Consider the following 23,780-nt stretch of genomic DNA (forward strand, 5'->3'; position numbering starts at 1 on the left):
GCAGCGGGGTGCCCGCCGGCTGTGGATGGGCGCCCTTCCCTCAGTCTGCTGCATTTCCTTTGGTGCTCCCCCAACCTACCCACCCACCCGGGAGACTGCCTGCGGCTCCCTCCCTCCAGGCCGCCCCTTTCCGGCTCTGGGCTACCAGCTCCACCCTGGCCTGGGAGAGAGCTGCGCCGTGCTCCCTTCCCATCCCCAGCAGCTTCCACTTTAGTGCTCATCCGGCCGCTGACTTCCCATTTCACCGGCTCCTGGGCCCTTGCATTTTCCACCACACTACACTCAATTAGGGGCTGCGGGGAGAGCAGCGGGGGGCCCCTTGAGGGCGGCCAGTGCCTCCGCTCCCGCTGGCTGCTCAGCTGCAGAGAAGGGGCCACGCCCGGGCGCACAGCCCTTGTGAGAGGCCCAGCGGCTGCCTTCACGGCCAATGCGAAGCCCAGGGGCTCCTGGCCCACAGTGAGGATGTGCCCAAGTGGGGAAAATTTAGTCTTCAGAAGAAATGAATTTGAGACTGGCTGGGAGCAATTCTTATCAAATTTCCAAGTTAGCAGTTTTCACTGAGAGCTAATTGAACCGTCTCTGTAAGCGGCCTGATTCCATTTGCAGGAGGCTCCCGCAGAGCTGCGAGGAGTGCCCTGGTGGCTGAGGGCAGAAGAGGCTGTTCTAGTCTCTCAGTTGGTTTTGATCTTTGAAAATGGATGCATTTCCAGGTTTGGGCAGCAGCCGTGCCACTCTGCCCTGGCTGCCCGGCTCCCCAGTCACTTCCCCACGTTCTGAGTGTTCTGGGTATGGAAAGGCTGGGTGAGTTTCTCGTCTGGTTAGCCTGGTAAAATGGATCTGGAGACGGAACATCCTTGGAGGCTCAGCCCCTCTGGCCAGGCAGGGTTGAGAGTGTAGGTGCAGGGGAGTGGGGGAGCCGAGGGCCGGGGCCCTGCCTGTCGGCACCATGCTGGGCCAAGACCCCGCTGCCGGTGCCAGCCTCATCCGTCGTCTCTGGGAGTTCTGTGGGAGCGCAGCGTAGCCCGCTTGGCTTGGCCAGCCCAGCGCTGACCTCAGCCTGGACTGTGCCTGCCCCAACCCTGGGTCGGCCCACGGAGGCTGCCCTGTCCCTAGGCGGCTGCCCTGTCCCTAGGCCGTATTCAAGGGACCTCTCTTGACCTGACGGGTATGGGCCCTTCTCTTCTCTCCTGTGCCCAGTGGACTTGAGAAGACAGTTTTAGGGACAGTGCTTCGGGTGATGCTCCACGGTTACCTGCGTGCTCATCACACACGGTCTCCCCTGGGGTCCTCCTTCAGCAGCGGGAGGCCCAGACAAGCCTCCTCCTCTCCACCCAAACCTGTTGGGCCAGCCTCCCCTGCTGGGAGCTCACAGCTGCGAGGATACATAGCCTCTTCCCTGGATAGCCGCTTCCTGCAGGATGGTTGGTTGGTCTGGTACTCACCCCCAGGTTCTTTCCCATTAGCTCCTTTGCCTCTGAAAACATAGTCAGATCTTTTGGGAACTTAAAACAGCAATCAGAAAACAGTACAGAGGCCCTTCTCACCCTCTCTTCAAACTATTACCTCTTTCACCAACAAACGTATTGAGAGGAGTCTCCACTGGACCGCCTCCCTCACCCTTGGATCTTTGGTCTTCGGAACCAACTTCCCCACCCTCAGGGCCATGGCCACAGGCTCCTCCTTGCCGAGTCCGGTGGCCCTCTCCAAGGCCCTCCTCCTCCTCAGCTCAGGGTCTGCACGGGGCACAACTGCCCCACTGGAGCTGGCTCCCTCTTAGGCCATGTGGGCTTCTGGGCCACCTCGTCACCCTCTGAGGCCCCTCCCCTCCGCTCCCAGAGCCTCACCTTGCGTGCAGCTCCAAACTCGGGCCTGCCCTGGCCTTTCTTGTTGCCTCTGGCTGCGGCCTGCAAGCCCTCAGATTCGTCAGCTACCCCCTGACTGTGCCGGGCCTCTGGTCCCTGTGTCCCGCTGCCACCGTATGCTTCCCTTTCACGGCCGTCCTCATTCAGCAGCCTCCCCCAGCTCCCCCGTGCAGCCCCCATCCTGGAGTCTGGCTCCTCAGGCCCCAGAGGGCCATCCCCGCCCTCACCTTGTAGCCCTCCTCCCTCTTCCCTTGATTCCTTATTTTCCGAATATGGCTGATGCATGTTTTTCCCTCGTCCACACCTTTACTCTTTTATCCCTTTCATGTGAAGTGTTTTCCTCCTCTTGGCCGTCTCCTGAAATTGGTCTTATGTTTGTGGGTGTATCCACCCCCCCACGAGGCTGGGGGCTCCTGGGCCCGGGACATGGCAGACGCAGCAGGGTGTCGAGGTCACACAAACTGGTGGCGAACCCAGCTGCTGGTTACGAGGTGTGGGACTTGGGCCTGATCACCTTTCCTTTTTGCACCTTAAGCTTCCCCACACATTGGAAAGGGGTGGAAGCACCTCCCAGGCTGCAGGAGGATTTAATGGGCCGCACCTAGGTGCTTATAGATGTCTCTTCCCTCTCTCCCTGCACCCACCCACAGCAGCAACTCCGAAAAGGTTTGAGGCTGAGTAAGTGAACAAACAAACGAATGGCTGTAGGGGAGTTGGGTAAAATGACAAATGCCACCAGCTTGCTGTGAGTGGGGACAGGTGCTCTGTCAACTCGGGGGACGGGCAAAGAGCAGGGGAAGGCTGTAGCTTCTTTCTCGGTGCTTGGGAATGATGTCAGCTTCTTAGGCAGAGCTTTATATTTTCAACAACCTCTAGCAGCAAGTGTTAGGGGTCAGAAGTATATGCGTGAGGGCTGTGTGCCCATGCAGAAAAGGGGCTTTGGGGCAGGGCCCCAGCCCTCTCAACTTCCGAGTGTGCACCATCCTGGGAGTCCTTCATCGTGCACAGATTTATTGAGCGTCTACACTGTGTCAGGCCTCGCACTGGGCCCAGGGTAGGCGGCACTGGGTGAGGAGGGGAGATAACAGCCTACGATCAAAGGGGTGATCACAGCAGCGTGGGCTAAGTGCTGTGGTGGGATAGGAATGGGATGCCCAGGAGGCACATAGGAGCCAGGTGGGCACCTCACGCTGCCTCCCCAGAGGAAGGGGCATCTGAGAAAAAGAGATGGGGGGAGACTGGTGTAAGATTCCAGGCTAAGGGAACAGCAGTGCAAATGGACAGAAACAAGAAAGAGCCCCAAGAATTCAATATGGGGACTTCCCTGGTGGTCCAGTGGTTAAGAATCCGCCTTCCAACGCAGGGGACGAAGGTTTGATTCCTGGTCGGGGAACTAAGATCCCATATGCCGGGCGCGACTAAACTTGCGCACTCAGGAGCCCACACGCCACAATTAGAGAGAAGCCCGCAGTCCGCAACGAAAAAGATCCTGTGGGCTGCAGCTAAGACCCGATGCAGCCAAATAATAAATAAATAAATATATTTTAAAACAGAATTCAGTATGACTGGAGCGTGAGGGTTAGGGGGGCAGTGAGAAGGGAGAGGTGACCCGGGCACATGACAAGAGGTGGCCTGGAAAACCTCGTTTTACGAGGAGGTGGAACTGCCCTGAGGACAGTGGTCGCCCCTGAAGGGCTTCAGGCAGGAGAGGGGCATGACCATCCAGATTGGCCTTTGAAGAGAAAGCATCTCTCTGGGTGTGAAGACTGAAACAGCAGGGAGTGGCTAGAAATAGGGAGGCCAGTTGCTAAGAGATGGAAGCCTGGACCGAGGTGGTGGCATTATGGCAGGAAGCGTCTAGGATCTTGCTGTATTCAGCCCTAACCCTAGGGTCGGGGCACCCGGGCCAGTCACTTGCGCAGTATGCGTAATAATAATGCAATATTTATTTAAGACCAGGCACTTGTCTATCGTTTGCCCATTTTTTTCAGGTAAATAAATTGAGATTTAGAGAGGTTAAGAAATTTATCTGAAATCACACAGCTAGCGAGTGGCAGAGCTGGGGCTCAAGGCAAGCTGCTGAGCTGGTAACCACGAACCTCTCCTCCGCTCCAGTTGCCCGGGCTGTGCACTTGCAGCAGGGAAGGAGGTGGGCCAGGACACGTGAGGAGCATGCGCCTCACCATAGGACACACCCAGCCTCCCAACCAGAGGGCCTCCTGTGGCCACGGACACACCCAGTTTCTTCATGGACAAGGATGGGCAGCCTTCCTCCGAAGAGGCAGACATTTTAGCCCATTTCTCTTTTAGCCACTGTCTCACCCCTGTCAGGTAGAGCAGCCTTTCCCAAACATCATCCTTTAAGATGTGACACAAAGAGCTTCAACCATTAGTGAGCAGTAAGTGCTGCATCCCAGTAGCTCCTTCTCACCAAATCCTGATGCATGGTAGCATCTTAAAGGCAAAGGGATGTCCTATAATAAAAAATCACATGAATTAAGGCCCTAGCATTTCATATATATCTATACTTTTTTGTTAAGTAAGTAACATTAACACAGTCTGGCACACACCATTCTAGACAAGGCATCTCTGCTGCGTGAGGAGTGTGTGTACTTGTGTGTAGCTTGCTTGTGGTCTTTACCTGCCATCTGCCGTAGCAGGCGAGGGACTCTGAGGCCTCTAGGCTTGCTCACCTCCTCCCTGGGATGAGAAGCCTTCCCTCCAGCACCTGGAGGCCCAGAGCTCAGGTAGGTGGGCTGCTGCAGAGTTAGTGCTGCCGAGCTTGCATCCTGGCCCGGCCCCCTGGCTAGACCTTCATCTGTCTGTTACAGCAGAGCTGGCCCAGCCCTCCAGGGTCATGGGGCCCCTGGTGGCACTGAGCTCCAGATGCTCAGCAGATGCCAGGCCTGAGACCAAGGCCCCGGCTCTGAGGATTTGGCTTGCGGTTCTGGAAGGTGATCCTGGCTGGTGGCCATTCCTGAGCCCTATTTAGAGCAGTTGTCAGGCGGTTGCTGAGATCCAGCGCCCGCCCCCCTCCCCTGCAGAGGGGAGTGAGCACATGCCTGTGCCGTGCTGGGGCAGGGGCTGGGTTATGATCAGGGCAGGTACCCAGACCAGGGAGCAAGTCTGCGGCCAGGGCAGCGCGCAGGGCTCCATCCCCGCTTGGGTTTCACATCCCAGTGGGTATGTGCAGTTTGCTCTCAGAGGACATCCTAACCACCCAGGACAGCTTGGAGCATCTCTGAGCTCTGGCTGCGGGCCTGGGCATGCAGCTCTGCCCCTCAGAGGCAGGAGGAGATCAGGGTGAAGGGGTGCGTGCTGCCCGGTCAGCTGGGGGAGCGCCGCTTCTAATCAGCCTGCCTTCCCTCAGAGCGCTGTTCACTCTCCCTGACTGAGCAAAGCCCTCAGCCCCAGAGCTGGCTTTGGCCAAGGAAAAACACACTGAATGGGAGCCCAGAGACCCCTGGACCTTGGGCCGCAGGGCTGCAGTTTATAAAGTAAGGCTCCTTCCTGCCCAGAAGTTGCTGGATTCTAAGCTGCTCCTGCCACGTCCCAGGTCCTGCGGCAGGAAGATGCTGGGCGCCCCCTGCTGGCCCGTCCGGGAACTCACCCGTGAGGAGGACCTGTGGAGCCCCGGAGGAGCGGGCCCCTTTGCTGGCCCAGATGAGAGCAGCGACACCCACCTACCCACGCCCCAGTCCTGGCCAGCCCGGCTCCCCTTCCGGATGCCCGGCCCCGTTGCTGACGGTGAATCTGGAACTCATTGCAATCTGGCTGCTGATCGCTTGCCTTGCCCTTGGCCTTCCTGTTGCCACGCTGCGTGGGGGGACCTGCGCCATCGCTGCTGCACCCTCCCAGGCACCCCAGGGCCGGACGGGCTCGGGCTCCGGGCCCTGCTCTGCTTTCTCCCGCCCACAGACTTGCACCCGCCCCGCCCCCCACCTGGGGGTGTAAGAAGGACTTTGCGGACAGGTTGTGGGGAGACGGTCCCTGCAGCTATCCTAGGACACCAAGGGATCGGGCTTACTGCTGTGCCACCCTCCCTGTTAGGTGACACTGACATTTTTCTGGGAGACATGGGCCGTATCTCTGAACTGTCTTGGAGGGAGGCTGCCCCCTTAACTCCCGCCCCCTGTCCTGAGGGGCGGGCTGAGACACTCAGGGATGTGGAGCCCCAGAGATACGAAGGGACCTGTCCAAGGTCAGCCCCTGCGACCAAAGCTTCGCAAGACGTTCAGGGTAACAGGAGCGCACTTGCTTTTCTCTCACCAGCCTCAGGTGACTCTTGGGACTGTACTGGGGGTCACTGGAGAAGCAGCTTGACTGAGGACTGTTATCACTGCTTGGGGCTTCGGGTATCAGCTCCACCCTCCTGTCCCTTGCCTGGGTTCTCCTTATATGAGATCCTGAGGCGGGAGAGCCTCTGCAGGAAGTAGGAGCAAGAGCACAGCTCCTCATTAGGAGGCTCCCTGAACATTCCGTTCCTTTGACCCAAGGGGTGGAGGTGAGGTTAGAGAGGGCGGAGCCCAGGCTGGAGCCCCCGCCCCTCCAGCCCTGCTCTGCTGCTTGCCCTGCCCTAGCCTGAGCTCACACAACCCTCCTATGGGGCCATGCTGTCCCCTGCTGGCCACGCTTGCAAAACGCAGCCCAGGGTCAGCCCCAAGGTTACAGGTGCTCCCTCCTCGCCCAAGCCTGAAGCTGAACTAGACCGCAGGGCTCCAAGGAGCAGCCTGTGTGCCCCCGGCCCACAGTGATACTGGGACTGCATGGGGAGACAAGTCTGGAACCGCCCGGCACACGGTCACATGTGCTGAGTAGGCAACAAACGAATGGCTGAATTGTGCATCTGAAGCATTTACGTGATGATGCTCTGCAGGGTCTGACCAACAGCAGGCAAGACATCAAGTCAGACATCAATCTAGCAGGACTTGAGACTCCTCTCGAGCTGACAAGATCAAAATATGAAAACCAAATGTGAAGAGTCAAATGGTGCTAGACTGTGACAGAGGTGGCCCTAGACAGGCTGACCCTTGTTGCCAGGTATCTAATCAGGCAGTAAGTGCCCAGGAGGGATGGAGATGCCCTTCAGGGAAGACATGGAAAGGTCAAAGGAGGGTGACAAATGGCAGGGATGGAAATCACAGGGTACCACGAAGAGACCCCAGGCTGGTCATTTAGCTGGAAGGTAAGAGAGAGGAAAGCACCTCCTGTGTCTTTTTTTCCGGTTGGTTTTTTTTTTTTTTTTTTTTTTTTTTGGCCCTGCCACGCGGCTTGCAGGATCTTAGCTCCCCAAGGACCAGGGATTGAACCGAAGCCATCGGCAGTGAAAGTGCGGAGTCCTAACCACTGGACCGCCAGGGAATTCCCAGCACCTCCCGTGTCTTGAGGCGGACGTCACGCCAGGCGCAGGGTCTGCCCTTGAAACGTGTTTTACTCCTGTTAGTTTGCACAACCACTCTGTGAAGCACGTGCTATTATTATCCCTGTTCTACGTTCAAGAAAATAGAACAGAAAAGGTCGGTAACTTGTTCAGGGTCCTGCAGCAAGAACATGCTGGAGCTAGGATGGAGGCCTGGCTCAGGAGGTTTGGTGGTCGGGTTCCAGCACATGAACTCGAGGGTTTTTAGTAGGAAGTGATATGCTCAAGGACAGGTTTTGGGGTGGGAGGCAGGATGGCCGCTTAAAAGACTGTTGCTGCAACCCAGCGGGGAATGCAGAAACTCATTCTACACACAGGCCTCCTGCATGGCGGAAGGGCCACTGAGACCTGACCCTTGCAGTCCTTCACCCAAGCCCTTCCCCATGGTGGGTGGTAGGCTGTGGGTCGGCCCACCACGGTGCCCACACAGGAGGAGCTAGGAGTGCAGGCCATGGGTGGGCCTCCTCCCGAGGTCCAGGCCTGGTCCTGGTGGTGCCTGCCCTGGGGCATTCCACAGCCCCTCTTCCTCATAGGGTGGGCTTTGCAGGGAGACAGGCGTGCTCTGGGCGATAGCCCGGCAGACCAGAGCCACCCCTCAGCCTGGAGGCCCAGCCTGGGGAAGGCGGGGCTCTGCCACTCACGCTCTTGTCCCCCCGCTGGCTGTTTCTTCCCAAGAGCTTGGGGAGGGGACGAGGCTAACCCCAAGCACTGCCCACACCTCTAGAAGGGGACGTTCATTTCGGGCCTCCAGCTGCTGCCAGGCCTGCCAGAGCTTCCTCCCTGACCTCTCCTGCCTCTGGGGGAGAAGCATGGGCTTGACATACAACCTAGAGCTTCAGATTAAAGTCTGGGAAGAGGCTCCCTAATCTGGGCAAGGCCCCAAGAGTCTCCCCAAGGGAGGAGGCTTTCCCCACGTAGGGCACCAGCCCACACCCACGCCCCTTCCTGGAGGCTTCAGCTCTCGTACACGTGCCTGATCCACGTGTCCTCTGCGGGCGCCCTGGGCGGGACAGCAGCACGTGGGCTTCCTGCCCCAGATCAGGGGGCTAAGGGTGGTGCTGACCTCAGCGCTGTGATGCAGCGTCCCCCTCTGCCTGACTCCTGCACTTTGGCACACTTCTGCCCTCCCCCATCAGTCCCTGCTGCTCCCTGTGACTCTTGGCCTGCCTTGGAGCCACATCCATTCACACTCGTGGACCCTAATCACACTCGGGCGAAGCAGGACTGGAGGGTTGGCTCCTAAAAGGATGGCTCTGTGGTTTGAACACCTCAGCAACGCCTTTGTCTTTTCCCAAAATGCACGGCTTTCCTCTTGCCCTCTGTGACTCTCCTGTTCATCCTCAGAAACACTCATCTTTCCAGGGGGGAAAAGAAGCCACGTACTCCTGGGAACGGGGGGCCCTGGGTCTGCGCGCCTGCCTCTACACGCCCCCCCTGCAGAGTCCTCTGGGTTCTCATGGCCTGCCCGGGCATAGTGTTTTCTTACAGCTGGACATGCCCCCCAGTGTTCTGGGAAGCTTAGTCATTCAGCAGAGATCTTGACTGAGCACTTTCTCTGGGTCAGGTGAGGTCCCAAGTACCAGGGCTACAGCGGGGAATAAGACAGGCACCATCCCTGCTCTCCAGGATCCCCATCTAGTAGGAGACACAGCCCACGAGCTAACACATCAGCAGAGAAGAGTACAGGCTGGTTAGTGCAGTGAGGGGCATGAGCTGAGGAATGAGGGGGAAAGCAACCTGCAGGAACAAAGTAGATCGGATGCCGGGAGGGCATCTTGAAGCTGAGACAAGGGCGCAAGAGAGCCAGCTAGCAGAGAAGCAGTAAAGAATGACCCCCATGGTCCCTCCCTTCTGCAGGCTTGTGGAAGAGTTCATGCTCTTGGCCAACATGGCTGTGGCCCGCAAGATCTACTGCACCTTTCCCGAGCGAGCCCTGCTACGGCGGCACCCCCCACCCCAGACCAAGATGCTCAATGACCTGGTGGAATTCTGTGACCAGATGGGGCTGCCCATGGACTTCAGCTCTGCAGGGGCCCTCAATGTGAGTGCTGGGAGCACAGGGGCCGGGGAGGCCCTGCTTAGGGAAGGAGGAAGAAGGCCTGGGAGCCAGGCTCAGCAGCCTCTGCATCCCACCAGGGTCCGTTACCCTTTAGCCATATCCCCCCCACCCCAAGGGAGAGGGGAGGGCCTGGGGACAAAGCCTGCAACTCACAGGGCCTGGAGGGGAGCCCGGGAGACCGAGGGAGTCCCCTCAGGGCTCAGCTGTGGGCGGGGGTCCTGTGGCCAGGGATGGGCCGGGCTCGGACCCAGAGGCTTCAGTAGGGGCTGGGATTATTGGAAGCCAGAGGCTGTTTTTCACGGTAAGGGGTATCAAATGCTCCCCACCTGGAACTGAGCAGCATGGGGCTCAGGAATCCATGGCCTCGGCTCTCATTCCACAGGAGGGAGACTGTCCCCATCTGTGCTCCAGGCCTGGGGTAAACCAGCCTGCCCAGGCCAGCCAGCTGGACATGGAAGGACTGATCTCAAGCCAGGACCCCCGAGGCAGACCCAGTGTGGGACACAGTCTGGGGGCTGCTGACCCCCCTGCACCCCACCCATGGCCATCTGAACAGGGCTGGGCCCCTTGGCTGACCTTTCCTCCCCAGGGCCAGATGATCAGTGGGTGATGGGGCCCCAGAGCCTCTCCCCAAGCCTGACTACGTATCACATGGGTTCCTTCCAGAAAAGTCTGATGGAGACATTTGGAGATGACAAGTACTCACTGGCCCGGAAGGAGGTGCTCACCAACATGTGCTCCCGGCCCATGCAGGTAAGGAAGGGCCAGGCCTCCATCCTCCGCCTTCTCCCTGGAGCACCCATGCCTCCGCGGGCTCGGAGAACCTTCGGGGAGGTTTGGAGAGGATGCCCCCAGGCAACACCCAGCACAGGCAGTCCCTGGGCTCCTGAGCTTGACGTGCTGCCTCCTGCTCAGGCTTGCCTGTGGGCTCAGTTAGAGGAGACGCTACAAGCCCCGCTGCCCTGCTCCCCCCTGCATGGCCTCTGGGGCTCTTTCCTGGCAGCAGGCGGGGAGCCACGCCAGGGCACGTCCCAAGACTCCAGGGCCCGGACCCCACAGACCAGACCAGCTCGGGCAAGGGAATGGGGCCTGGTCAGCAACTCATGCTCAGATGGGGACCCTGGAGGGGAGAGAGAACATTGGTCTCCTGGAGCAGCCTGCACAGGGGGGCGGTCCTTAGCCCCCACTGTGGCTTGTGGGCCCCAGGCAGAGAAATCTCCCTGTCCCAACCGGTCAGGAGAGGGGTAAGTCAGGCCGTGAGGCTGTGTCTGCAGCTAGAGGACAGGCCAGCAGCCTGGGAGGCAGACGGTGGGCTTGCTCCTGGCAGCCAGTCGCAGCTCTCCGAGGCTGTGCTTCAGCCACTGTGGGGCTGAGCATCTTGGGAAGGAGCCACCCCCGTGGACTGTCCGGTCAGCAGGAGCTGTGGATGCTAATGGGTCCAGCGGTGGGCCGCAGCCCGGCCTGGGAGCAGTGATAGACCATTGTTCAGGGGCTCAGTCCCTGGGCAGATTCAGTCTGTTTCCCAAGAACCAGATCATCTCAGCGGGTCACAACTGACTTGTTTTCTGAGACCTCACAGCTCTGCCAGGAATGGGACCACCAGGTCTGTTTGGGTCTGGCTGCCGTTACCCTGCCCCCAGTCACCGATGTCTGTCCCGCACCAAGGGCTGTAAAGCACCCCCCATGGAGAGGGGGACGTGCGTCTCTGGTCACTGGGCTTGACACCACATACAGGTCCGATGGAGCTGCCGTTCCCTGCTCCCAGCCTCTGGAAGCCATCCACCTCTAAGGCCAACCCAGCCCTGGAGCTCCAAGGAAAGGAGTCCTCTCCTGAGTCACCCAGAGCCTGAAAAAGACTGGACTTCTCGTGGCCTTGCCTGCCAGTAACCTCAGAGGCCAGCCCTTGCCTGGGCATCTGATGTCAGGGAGTGACCAGAGTGACTGTGGTGCCTGGTTCCCTGTCTGTTGTCCCAGTTCTGGGTCCTCACCCATCCCACGCTGCCCAGAGGTGCCTTCGCCACCCAGGAAGGGACCTGGGGCCCTCTGCCCTCCTCACCCCAGCTCGTCTGGGGAACTGGGCCACTTCTGAGAACAAGGTCCAAACATGGCTCACAGTGGAGGCTGCTCCCTCCCTCAGTGACTTACCCGAGATGTAACCCAGGGCCCAGCGGGAGCTAGAAGGGAAGCAGAGTTGGGTAGCCGAGCAGGGCACCACCAGCTGCGTCCTGGATTCCAAGGCCATCATACACAGAGTAACCAGAGCCGGCTGTCCATTTGTGCGAACACACGGGAGGGTGTGAGGGTGAGCAAGCGGCAAGGGAGGGAGGGAGCGAACACACGAGGGTGTGACTTTGGCCCTGGCAGAGGAACCTGGTCACTTGCTCCCAGGCAGCCGCGGGTCCTGGATTCCCAGCCCTGAGAACTCGGGGAGCGCAGGGCAAGCGGCTTCAGGGCCCGTGGCCAAGGCTCTCAGCACAGCTGCACTGCGCGGGCCAGGCTGTTTGCTGGGCCCCTAGAGAAACTCAGCGTCTCTCCTTGGGCCACAGTCCTAACTCCTGCCCTGCAGGAGGGCCTTTTGAACTCAGCGCTCTGGGTCTTGGTCTCAGGACAGGTTGTCAGGGACAAGAAGGGCTGAGGCTGGGGGACTGGCCAACCGCTGCCTCCCTTGGCTGGTGAGAGGTGGAGTATTGGGGGCACAGAGGTGCTGGGGTGCAGGCGTGGCCTTCAGGAGGGCAGGGGTGAGGACTAGAGGGCAGGAGGTCGGCTAAGACCAAAGGCTGCACCAGGGCCAGAGAGGAAGAGCCAGGCGCCCGTTTTGCTCTGGGTGGAGGGCATCCTGGACCTTCTCTCCTACCTCCCGTTCTGGCCACATGGTGGTGTTGGGCTTTGTGTCCTGGCAAAGTCCTGCAGCCCCCGGTCCGGCATGACCACGGGCTTTCCCTCCTGCTCGCCATTTCAGTGTAGCTCTTCCAGCCCTGTCCTGGGGAGGGGGCAAACCAGAAACAATCCCTTCCTCCTGGTTCCTGGCAGTAACAGCCCTTAAAACTCAGTAGTGGGGCTTCCCTGGTGGCACAGTGGTTGAGAGTCCGCCTGCCAATGCAGGGGACACGGGTTCGTGCCCCGGTCCGGGAAGATCCCACATGCCGCGGAGCAGCTAGGCCCGTGAGCCATGGCCGCTGAGCCTGCACGTCCGGAGCCTGTGCTCCACAACGGGAGAGGCCACAACGGTGAAAGGCCCGCGTACCGCAAAACAAAAAAAACCAACTCAGCAGTGACCGGCTGTGGAAGAGGATGAGTTCCAGCTCCTCCCCAGCTGTCCTCTGACTTCAGCCCAGGGTCTCCCCTCCCCTCCCCTCCCCGAGGGCTTTGGTGGCAGGTCCCTCAGGGCTCTGAGGGAGGAGACCCTTCAGCATCTTAAGGGTTCCCAGCAAGAAACCCACAGCCTCTCCCCCCGGCCCACTCCACTTCCGGTCATTGGCAGAGGGGCCCTGGGCAAGACCTGCCCTTGCCTTCAGCAGGAGAGGGGCAAGGGCACCCACAGCTCCGCCCAGTCTCATGGCAGCCCCAAGGGTACCCTCACACAGAACAGCCCCTGACGTCTTCGGGCCTGCCCGGCTTTGCTCAGCTGCCCGCAGCCTGGCAGGTGGGTCCACGCCCTCAAGACTGCCCCTCGTGAAGCTCTGAGTCTCCCAGGCTCGCAGGGCACACCCAGCCCGCACCCAGCCTGGCCAGGCTCTGAGGTCCGCCCCACCTCCCCAGATGGCCCTGTACTTCTGCTCGGGGGCGCTGCAGGACCAGACGCAGTTCCGCCACTACGCCCTCAATGTGCCGCTCTACACGCACTTCACCTCGCCCATCCGCCGCTTCGCTGACGTCTTGGTGCATCGCCTCCTGGCTGCCACGCTGGGTAAGGGGTGCGGCACAGGGGGCGGTGCCAGCCTGTGCCCAGCTAAGGGCTACTCCCCCCCCGCCAGAGTGGGTGCCCGGCGGCCAGAGGCCACACTGTCATGACTGTGAAGGCCCCAAGGGGTAGGCAGCCCAAGCAGTAGGGGAGCCTGTGCCAGAACCTCCCCTGTGAGCATGTGCTAGGGGCTCGAGGGCCCTCGCCGTGGCAAGCCCCCTTTCTCGGCCCTCCCAAGCTGGGCATCAGGGAGGCCTCAGCTCTGCACGGGGCTCCCAGGCCCCATCTGACCTGGGCCAGGGGCACCATGCTGCCCAGAACCCCGCCAAGGCCGGCACACACAGAGCACCCGCCAGTGGGCCCCCGACCACTCTCTGCCCAGGCTACAGGGAGCTTCCAGATGTGGAGCCCGATGCCCTGCAGAAACAGGCTGACCACTGCAATGACCGCCGCATGGCATCCAAGCGCGTGCAGGAGCTCAGCACCAGCCTCTTCTTTGCCATCCTGGTCAAGGTGAGGCCACCAGCCTGTCATCCCTCCCCTTCCCTCCACCCCATCTTCCCGCCAGGGCACCTGCTCACAGGGAGGGCTCCAGGAGTCCGGGGCCTTTGGCAGCTGTGGTGGGCCCTGGGGGGAAACTGCATCCCCTGGCCGAGCCTTGGCTGGAGCCCTACCCTGCAGGAGAGCGGCCCCCTGGAGTCAGAAGCCATGGTGATGGGCGTCCTGAACCAAGCCTTCGACGTGCTGGTGCTGCGCTACGGGGTACAGAAGCGCATCTACTGTAATGTGAGTACCAGGGGCTGCCAGGGCCAAGGTTAGGGATGTTCTGGGCAGGCAGAGGGAGCAACGAGCCGCGTCCACTTAGCACATACCCTTCCCACCTGCCTGTCCCTGTTCCCACTGCTGGGTCTCCTCCCTGTTTCCCCAGCATCTGATGGGGTCTTGGCTCAGGGACAGCCCTTGGTAGACACACGAGCAGGCAGGATGGGAGCCCAGGCCGAGGGCCTTGCTGTCCCCGTCCACAGTGGGGCAGTGACACTGCGCCCCTCGCTCAGCTGTGGGTTGTGCTGGCACCAAGTTCACCTGATGGGTCCTGCCGAGACAGCCAGCCGCGCCTGCCTGGGATCAGGCATCCAGGCCAAGGGTCAGGCTTGGGCCTCTTTCCCAAGGACTTGAGCAACCAGAGATCAGGTCCATCCATAACCAGTATAGGAAGCAGGGTAGGCAGGCTTTGGGAGATTTTTTAAGGGAACATTGGGGAAGGAAAGACCAGAGAGAATGGTCCCTGGCCACTCTGGAAGCTGTATCCCCTGAAAAGAAGGAAGAGGCTAGCCCTTGCCTTGGTCCTGCCCTGGGGGGGTGCTTCATTCGAGGTTCTTTCCAAGGGTACTTGGTGCCAGTCTAATGCCACCTGAGGGACCTGTTCCAGCTGACCTTGTGGTTAGTGAGTCACCACCTGGCCCCTGACCTTGGCTTTGAATTTCCCAACACCCAGAGGACTTTGGGGTGTGCAGAACGCGGTACATAGTGTGGAATAAACATGGTATGAATGAAATGGATTAAAGCAGGAGAGACAGAATGAAGTCCAGCGGGAATCAAGTCGGGCTCTCGTTCTGAAGTGCATTGAACAGCATGGAGTTCAGGTCTAGATCACCTCTGCTCACAACCCAGCCCTCAGTCTGTGCTAACAGACCCAGGGCCGGTAGGAGCGGCAGCCCTCCGGCCTCAGGTGCCCAGTCCACCCCAACCGTACAGGGACGGTCCCTGCTGAGGCAGGACAGACCCACCACCTGCCCCAAATAACACATGGAGCCACCGGTGCCCCCCGGCCCCCGCCCCTCAGCGAAGGTGGCCTCTCAAGGCCTCCCAGAAGCTGGCCAGAGGCGAGGGTGCGGGCCGTCCCCCATCAAAGGGCAAGCAGCCAACTGTCAGGCAGCAGGGCAGGGAGCTCCCCTGAGGCCAGTCAGAGGTGGGCCAAGGCGGGGGGGCTGCTTCCAAGCACTCGGGGCCTTGCAGGGTCAGAGTTTAAGAGGCGGCGCCTAGAGCCCGGGTCCTGAGATGCAGGTGTGTGCACCCCCAGGCACTGCCCCTGCGGTCATACCGTTTCCAGAAGGTGGGCAAGAAGCCGGAGCTCACGCTTGTCTGGGAGCCTGAGGACGCGGAGCAGGGGCCGGCGCAGCAGGTCAGACCCGGGGGTGGGGCAGCTTTTTCAGAGCACCACTGGGTCCCCTTCCAGCCCACTCTTGGTGAGCCCCCTCCTGCTTCCTGGGCGCGCTCCCCAGGCCTCCTCTCCCGGGCTCCCCCTACTCCCGGCTCCGGCTGCGATTTCAGGTTCTACCCAGCAAGGCCGGCAGCGGCTCCCCCTCACCACTCCTTGGGCCTAGCCTTCTGGCAGCACCTTCCTTCCCCGGAATCACCCACCCTGGGGAGAGGCAGCGGCCTCTGCCTACCTCCCTAAAGCAGGGCCCTTAACTTCGGGCGTCCTTTTGAGAATCTGATGAACGCCATAGACCTCTGACCCAAGGAAACAGGTTTTTACCTACGACACGCTTCAAAGAGCAGACCCGGACGCCAGGGGTTTCTCCCCCCTGGCGCTGAGCGGCCCCAGCAGGCATTGCCCACAGCGGTGCGTGGCTCCACTGCTTCGCACCGGGACCCCACGGCCTCAGCCCTGAGCAAGCTCCGCTTACAGGCGGGCCAGCAGAGGCCTAGGGCAGAGCGAGGGGCCCCGGGGCCTGGCTGGGTGGACAGCCCCCCGGGCCACCCCCTCACCGGCACCCGCGTCCCCTGCTGGGCTCTGCTGTGCCTCAGGTCGTCAGCATCTTCAGCCTGGTGGAGGTGGTGCTGCGGGCAGAGGCCACGGCCCTCAAGTACAGCGCCATCCTGAAGCGACCCGGCACCGAGGGCCTCCTGGACTGGCAGGACGAGCAGGGCAGCCATGACCTCGAGGAGGAGCAGGACTGAAGCCGCCAGCCCGGCCCACCCCTCCCCCACTCCTGTTAGGAATAGGAACTTCGGGCACCAACGGGGATTCTTAATGTGGTTTTTAACAACTCAGGGTTTTGTTTTTATTTTTTCATTCTATTTTATTTGTGCAGCTTGGTTTTCAAACTGGAGGGGGAGGGTGGGGCTGGATGGAAGGCTGCGGCCTGGCCAGTGCTCAGCAGCACAGAGTTAGACCTGGTCCTCCTGGGAGACCCACGCGCCTTGTGCCAGGTTACCCACGGCCCTCCCGTGCCCAGGAAACCAGGGGTTTGCAGTAAATCAGTGTCACGGAATAAAATCAAGTGTGAGTGCTGCCTGGTATGTGGGGCCCCGGGGTGGCCAGGGTAGTGGGGTGCCCCTTGGACCCAGGACGGGGGACCTGGCCCGGGCTCCACCCCTCACAGCTGAGCCGGGGTTGCCACCCTTGGGAACCTCCCCGGCAGCTCCAGAATGATTCACAGAGCTGGCCCTGTGGCCGACTGATGCCAGTGCCTCATTCTGGCTGATTAGAAGCGGAATTAGTCTGCAAGACGGCAGGCACACCCGTCACCACGCCTCATGTAGCTGTGTCCATCCCCACCCCAGCACTTCCTGTCTGCCGGCTGGCCCCGCCCCCCACCCATGGCCCCAGGACCGGGGCTTGGGCCCTGTGCCACCCACCCCAGCTTCCAAGGCCGGAGCTCTGAGTGGCCCTGTCCACCTTCGTTAGTGGGGGCCAGCACCCCAGCGTCTCCTGTCCCAATCCTGTGCCCTGGCAGCAGCAAGGGAGCCTGGGAGCAGAGTGAGCCCTGGCCCTGCCCGAGGGGAGGGGCCCCCGGACCGGCCTTCCTGACCAGAGAGGGGCAGGTGGGCTCCTGGTGGCCCTGGCCTGGCCCAGTCGACTGCCTGATACCTGCCTGAGCACCAAGTGATCCCTGGGGACCCAGGGGCAGAGGTGGGAGGCCACCGCACTCGGCTCTCTCTCCAGCTGGTTTGACCTAAGCCTGTGCTTCTAGTTTCCCCAGCAGACTAGAGAAACACAGGTTGGCTTCCCCAGGAGCTGCCAGAAACTAGGGTGAAAACCCCATGGGGACCAAGGTCCCCAGTTCCACCAGGCTGTTTCCTGGGGTGTTGGTATTAACAAGCTCACTTGATCTGATTTCAGTTAATTTTCTTCAAAGAAAACTTCAATGCAGAACCTTGTAGGAGGGCTTCGCCGTGGCTGGAGTGGTGACTGGGCCTGGCTGCCTTGGTCTTGGCCACCAGCCGGCCGTGGCTCACATCCCCCCCAGCACTGGGCCGGGTGCCAGAGGGGGACAAAAGAGACATCACTGTGCCCACCCTGAGTTCCCTTCTCTCCTCCTCCAGCACCTTGACCAGCCTTCGGTCTGTCCATCCTGCCACCCCCAAGACATCCCAGAGGCCACCACTCCCTCTCTGCTCCTGCCCCAGAGCCTTCTAGAACCAGCTATCTGGAAGGGAAATGGTGAGGGTCCAATGGTTTGGTATTTGGATGAAGAGGTTTCTGGGTGCTTCTGCAGCCTGGGCAGCCTGACAGTGCGAGCCCAAGGGCCAGACATCTCAGCCCTGTCCTCATCCTCTCACCTGCCCACCCTCTGAGGAGGAGCAGCCGCTCTCTCCTTGCGATGTCCCCCAGGGCCTCCCGTGGAGCCTGGGAGCTGAGGGCAGAGCAGAGCCCCACGGAGGGGCGCCCTCAGGATGGTGGCGGATCAGCGTGCTGGGCCCTCTCTCGGGCAGCATGGACGCAGGCTGGACACCCTTCCTCACGGCCCCAGCGCCCCAGACTGTGGTAAATCGTAGCCAGCTTGGTCAGCAGGGAAGACCGTTGCTGCCTGGACTTGCTGGGGAAACAGAGGCTGGCCTCGCCCTGATGGCCCTAGAGCTGGGGGACCCATAGCAGCCCCAGCACCTCCACCCCATTTGACAGAAGGGGGAACTGCACCCAGAAAGGAGGTAGGTCTCTGGCCAAAGTGACACAGCCAGACTCTGCCCAGCCAGGTCCAGGGTTCAGGCACCTGCCCTCCCCCAAACGCCCTGCCTGTGGGCTCAGAGCAAATGGCCCAGCGCTCGTCCCCCCAACGTCAGCTGCGTCCTTCATCTGCATCTGCTCAGTCAGCAGGTGTCCTTGACACCACCCACGTGCAGGGCACTGGCCAGACACACGTCCATGGTCCAGTGAGGGAGACAGCCCCCTGTGGCCCCTAGCTCAGGGGACTGTTGATAAAGGGGGTGGTGAGACCCAAATCTTGTCAAAAATGAAGCCGTGGTCTTTCCTTCAGCTGTCCCGGAGCACCTGCACGTGTCCTCAAGGAGCCACCTCCGGTCGCCATGGGGGAGGGAGACGTAGACACAAATGATGTCACTGCAGGACAAGGTTCTAGGGAAGTTCAGAGGCTGGGGTGTGTGTTCCCAGCCGTGAAGGGTGGGTGCTCAGAAGAAGAAAGTGCCCGCAGCCGGCCCACGTGGGCAAAGAAACTGAGGTTCGGAGATTCCTGACATGAGCCGTGAAGGGTGGAGATCACTAGGATCAGAGGTGCCCAGAGGACGGGCAAGGAGGTGCTGGCGAGGTAGGAACGGGGTAGATCCCCACTGACCCTTAGGGCAGCCAGAGAGCGTGCCCTGTGTGCTGTGGGCCATCAGAGCCCCGGGAGGTTTCTCATCAGGGCTGTGACGCGATACGACCTTTGTCCTTCACTCACTTATCAACAGCAGTGAGTGCCTTCGATGTGCCGTGTCCTCTGGGAGCTTATGGTCAGGAGGGGAAGTCGCCTTTCTAGTGTGGCAGGTGGTGGGGACGGTGTTGATGGCAGCAGAGGAAAAGCAGTGCTGAGGAGGGGGCATAGGTGGCAGAGACGTCCAGGAACCGCCTGGGGCTACTTGTGGGCACGGCCCCAAGGCAGGAGTGGGCTTGGTCGGTGAACGGGGCCAAAGGGCCTCTGGGGTTGTTTTCCCAGGGGCCCTGTCTCTTTATGGGACCTGCTCCCCAGCTTCTAGCCCATCCCTCCCACCTTCGTGGGTCCCCAGCAGCCGCCATTCTATACCACGACATCTCTGATGGGACCCGGGGTGGGCACCTGGCCCATTCTTTCCTGGGGTCTATCCTAACTAAAACTGGGAGAGGGTGTCACTGTCTCCCCAGGATGGTAGTTTGCAAGACATGGAAGCTCATGTTTCCAGAAAGTCACCGTGAAGGAAGCAGTGTACACCAGGAGGAAGGGAAGCCGTCTCAGAGAAGGGAGACCGAGAGCCTCGGAGGCACCGGGTTTCCCGCACCCCAGGAGACCCAGAGGCGCCTCCGTGTGGTGGGCTTTTCTGCCTTGTGGTAGTTCACGTACCATGAGGAGCCTTTCCATCAATTCCCTTCCCCCTAAAGCTACTTCACACTTGGTTTCTTTCCTTTGCAACCAAGATAGGAGTCTTCCTGAAGCCTCAGGATGTTACCAAAGGGATCTTGGGTGCCCTCCCCCAGCGATCAGCAAAGCCCATCTACTGACATTGGTTGTGGTAAAGTTTTTTTCAGGTGCCAACCAAGGAGAAAGGACAACTCAAGCTCAAAAGACCCAAGCTCCCTGATGGCTTTCAGGGAAGGGGTTTTAAAGGCAGCAACACAGGGTGAGGGTTTGGAGGTACATGATCAGATTGTGGACTTTCTTCTCTTTGGTTGGTGGTCCGGGTGTTATTTCAGGAATCTTAAGCATCAACCTTGTGGTTCCAGCCAGTCTGGGGTCTAAGTGCTTGTGGTCAGTATGTAGTTACCATCCTCCACCTGGGTGGGAGGGTTTTCATTCCTGCAGAACACCTCAAAGATTTGTGTCAGATTGTTACGTATAATCCTTGAGAAGGAACTAGATGTCCTATGACTCTATTGTCTAAGCTATTCTTACTTTTCTTGCTTGATGGCTTTCCTCTGTTTTGCATTCCCTCACTTCTCTAATTAGTAACCACTTGTATCTGTTCTTTGGAACTCAGGGAAGGCCTAGGAGACTTTTTTCCTACAAACAAGAGATGGGGGACACAGCGGAGCTTTTGTACCCAGAAAGGCCTCGTGGGTCCTGCTCAGTTTCAGTTCCCCCTTTTCTTTGATCCTTCTCAATCCTCAGGGGAACAGGGACAGGACGAGAAAGGGAATAAAATTTTGGATAGAGACATCATCATAAACTCGGCAGCGGACCTTAGTTTTAGGGGGACTTGGTTCCAAGGACCCTACCTGTTCTGGCCCCTTGTCCTGTCCAGCCACCCCGGCTAAAGTGTCCTGGAGTAAACACAAGGTGTTCCCTTCAAGCCCTGCCCAAATTGCAAGTTTGTGATCAAAGAAACTATTGTTGTTTAAGTTTATTTTGGGATGGTTCATTACACAACCATAAAATGCAGAATATCAATAGACTATATCAATAAATATAGCTTAAAATTGAAAAATGAAGAAGTATTTGATTTAGAAACAATGGTAAGTATCAAAATTAAAATCTAAGAGGGGAGAAATGGTTGCCTCGGAGGTGGGAAACTGCAGTGAGGGAGACAGGGACCTGCTGTTTTGTTTTATTGTAACAAACCTTATGGATCTATTTGATACTTTAAACTACCTTAATGTCTAACTTGGATAAAAATCAAAACGAAAACGAAAAAAATTTTTTCCCTTTTTTTCTTTCTTTTTGCTTAGCAGGAATGGATCTACAATTGGTTTAAAAGGCTTCTTGTACACTCAGCAATGGGTGTATGAAACAGCCCATTATTCCAGCAACTAAGATAAAATTCCTGCTGACACGACCTGATATTCCCACTCAGCTAAAATGCTGCCTAAGGTGTTTTACTTAAAGACTCGGGTAACAGTCTTGGGGGTGACGAGTCCCGGTTGCCTCAGTGGAGCCCCTAAGGGGCCTTGTTTATTCTGTGTCTGAGCCCAGGCTTGGGCATCCAGGGTGAGGTGCCAGCCAGGCAGGAAGCAGCCTGCAGGTGAGGCTGCCAGCCCAGGTGTGGCGGCTCCGCAGAAGAGCTGAGCCTCAGGCCCTTCCTGGAGGAGTTCGTGGGTCTGAATCCCGGATTTCAGGGTTATTTGGAGTTGGGGGGTGTGGGTTAGGTGTTGAAGCAGATTAAAGATTTGAGGCCTGGTGAATGGAAGGAGGAAGATGCCTTTCACAACAAAGAAGGCTCTGGAGATGGAGGAGGGTGCCTTCAGCACTTGCACATAACTTAGTATGGCAGGGTAATCTCTTTGAACCTTGTCTTTTTATGGCTTTTTGTGGTTTGGGGATTTTTAATATGTAGGAAGCCACTTTAGGGGGGAAATACATTTAAATCTTTCACTTTTTAAAGTTATTATTTATTTATTTGGCCACACCGTGCAGCATGTGGAATCTTAGTTTCCCGACCAGGGATCATACCTGTGCCCCCTGAAGTGGAAGTGCTGAGTCTTAACCACTGGACCACCTGGGAAGTGCCTTAGAAAGTTATTTTACTTAACCAGGTTCACGAATTGCATTGATTCTTTAACGTTCTTAAATTGTGCCTTGCTGAGTTCTGGAAAGCAGTCAGCCAAATACTGAAGAAGCAACAGAAACGGAAGTGCAAAATAGAACATGAAACAAAAACTCTCCTTTAGCATATTTTACCTTAATAGATTTTCAAACTACACAAGGTACCGTTGGAATAAAATTGTCCTCCTCGATCTTATGATACAAAATAAACGTGAAATTATTTTCACTCCTGAGTTACAGGAGGCTCTTGGGTTTTTTGTTTTTGTTTTTGTTTTTTTTTTTTGGCTGCACCTCGCAGCTTGTGGGATCTTAGTTCCTCGACCAGGGATTCCAACTACTGGACCGCCAGGGACAGTGTCCGGGAGCATGAGTGGGTTGAGGCATCCCGCACCCTCCTAGACAGGAGGCCTCGTACTGGTTGGGTCTGCGGGGGCTCATCTGGGCCTCCAGGATGCTTTACATGCGGTCGCTGCTCAAGAGACTTTAAACTGAATCAAGTTGTCTCCTTTAAAGGACAAGCAGCCGCCGAGCTTCTGATTTTTGTCTCTGAGACCCTCTCTAGCCAGCCTCTCTCAGAGAGCCCCGTAGAGCCTCTGAGACCTCAGCCCCGCCTCCCGACCTGTTTCCAAGGCCGGTATCATGAGTTCTCTCTACTAACAGTTGCCTCTGGGGCCTTCCTTTCAGCTTGGCCACCTCCCTCCAACTCCAAATGCCAAAACTAGTGCTTACCCTTCTGCAGGTGGAGAGATTCCCAGCATGAGGGCAAGCATGATCCCTGGGGTCCCCGGATGAACCCCGATGTGCGCCCTCCAGCTCTGCTGAGTCCAGAACACATCTCTGCAGACATTTCCCCCCGTGTGACCCTTGGGTGCCCTGGGGTTCGTGCTGTCTCTGGTTCCTTCCACAGGCCCCCCAGGACTGGCCCTTCCCGAGGCTGAGGCTGTTCTCCAGCCACTCCCATCTGCCGCTCGGGAAGTGCAGAGCCAGGTTCTAAAGCACCTTCACCTTCCATGTGACCTCTGAGAACTCTGGGCGGCTGACTTCCACAGAACTCCAAAGGAGCCTGTGACCCTGGGGCCGTGACCTTTCTGCTCTCCGCTGAGCCGCTCCTTTCTGAGCCATCAATGGCTCGGGCTGTGATGTGCCTAATTGCTATGTGAGCAATGCTGGCCTCCCTATGACCAACTTTCCTGATGGCCCTTGCCTCAGGCATGCTGGGAGGAGGGATGGGTGGCCCGCCCTCCTCTCCGGGCCTCAGAACTGCATGGGCAGGCCTGTCCAGAGGGGAAGACCTCATTAGGAATCCCACACCAGCCAGGCGCTGCCCCTCTGGCTGGACTAGGCTGAGATGACGTTCCCCAGCCCCAGGGCTCACCACGTGCCCTCCTACCTCCCTGCCATATGCCCAGTTGGCCTCTGGAGGCTCAACACCTCCCTGATTCCATGTGGCCCCCAAGGAAAAGAGGGCAAAATAAAACTCGTGTTGGCTTCCCTCATCCCAGCACGAGTGGGGACGTTCATACCATCTCTACAGGACTGGTGGGAAGCGGAAATGAGAGCTGGGGATGAGGGCCCAGGGAGCACTTGCCCCTAGAGAGGGAGGCCTCCATTTCCCCAAAGTGCTGGCGGCGGGGCGGGGGGGGGGAGGTGTGGCCTATTGATGATCAACAGCCTTTCTGTTCCCAGCTGCTGCCCTGCTCTCCCCTGAGTGGAAGGACTGTCACTACATCTCCAGGGGACATCGTGAGACTGGGAGGGCAGGAGGCAGGCATAAGGCATCCCCCATGGCTCGGCTGGTGCTGCAGTGGGCTCAGCATCACACACCCACACCGCCCGCTGCCGGCAGTGCCTGCAGGGGCCACCATTCTGGGGGCTGGGACACAGCCCAGAGAGCCAAGGGTGGTAAGTGGGGACAACGGTGGAGGGCACTGGGGCTCTAGATGGGGCCCCACAGGACAAGACCTTCCTTCCCAGAGAACAGAGAGACCAGGACAAACATCCCCCAGAGAGCAGGCTCCATGCAGCTGGCCATCCCCTGGCCCGAGGTATCTGTAACCCCAGAGTGCAGGACTGGAGGTGTCAT

General features: G+C 58.9%; 1 protein-coding gene across 3 annotated transcripts in view; it reads left to right on the top strand.

Moving 5' to 3' along the window:
• The window catches only part of DIS3L2 (DIS3 like 3'-5' exoribonuclease 2), a 382,646-nt gene extending 365,830 nt beyond the window's left edge, over positions 1-16,816 (top strand). For 2 of the 3 annotated variants that reach the window (XM_081243341.1, XM_081243342.1), the window contains 7 exons: positions 9,139-9,322; positions 10,007-10,093; positions 13,100-13,247; positions 13,624-13,754; positions 13,923-14,027; positions 15,322-15,423; positions 16,053-16,816. In XM_081243341.1, the coding sequence (XP_081099467.1) occupies positions 9,139-9,322; positions 10,007-10,093; positions 13,100-13,247; positions 13,624-13,754; positions 13,923-14,027; positions 15,322-15,423; positions 16,053-16,205 (910 nt within the window). In that variant the 3' untranslated portion in view covers positions 16,206-16,816. Of the gene's footprint in view, positions 1-5,418; positions 5,610-9,138; positions 9,323-10,006; positions 10,094-13,099; positions 13,248-13,623; positions 13,755-13,922; positions 14,028-15,321; positions 15,424-16,052 lie in introns of those variants that run through there. The other variant, XR_014016571.1, reaches the window with a different exon arrangement.
• Positions 16,817-23,780: the final 6,964 nt, after the last annotated feature.

The sequence above is a fragment of the Mesoplodon bidens genome (assembly GCF_964165515.1).
Source record: "Mesoplodon bidens genome assembly, chromosome: 8".
Taxonomy (NCBI): domain Eukaryota; kingdom Metazoa; phylum Chordata; class Mammalia; order Artiodactyla; family Ziphiidae; genus Mesoplodon; species Mesoplodon bidens.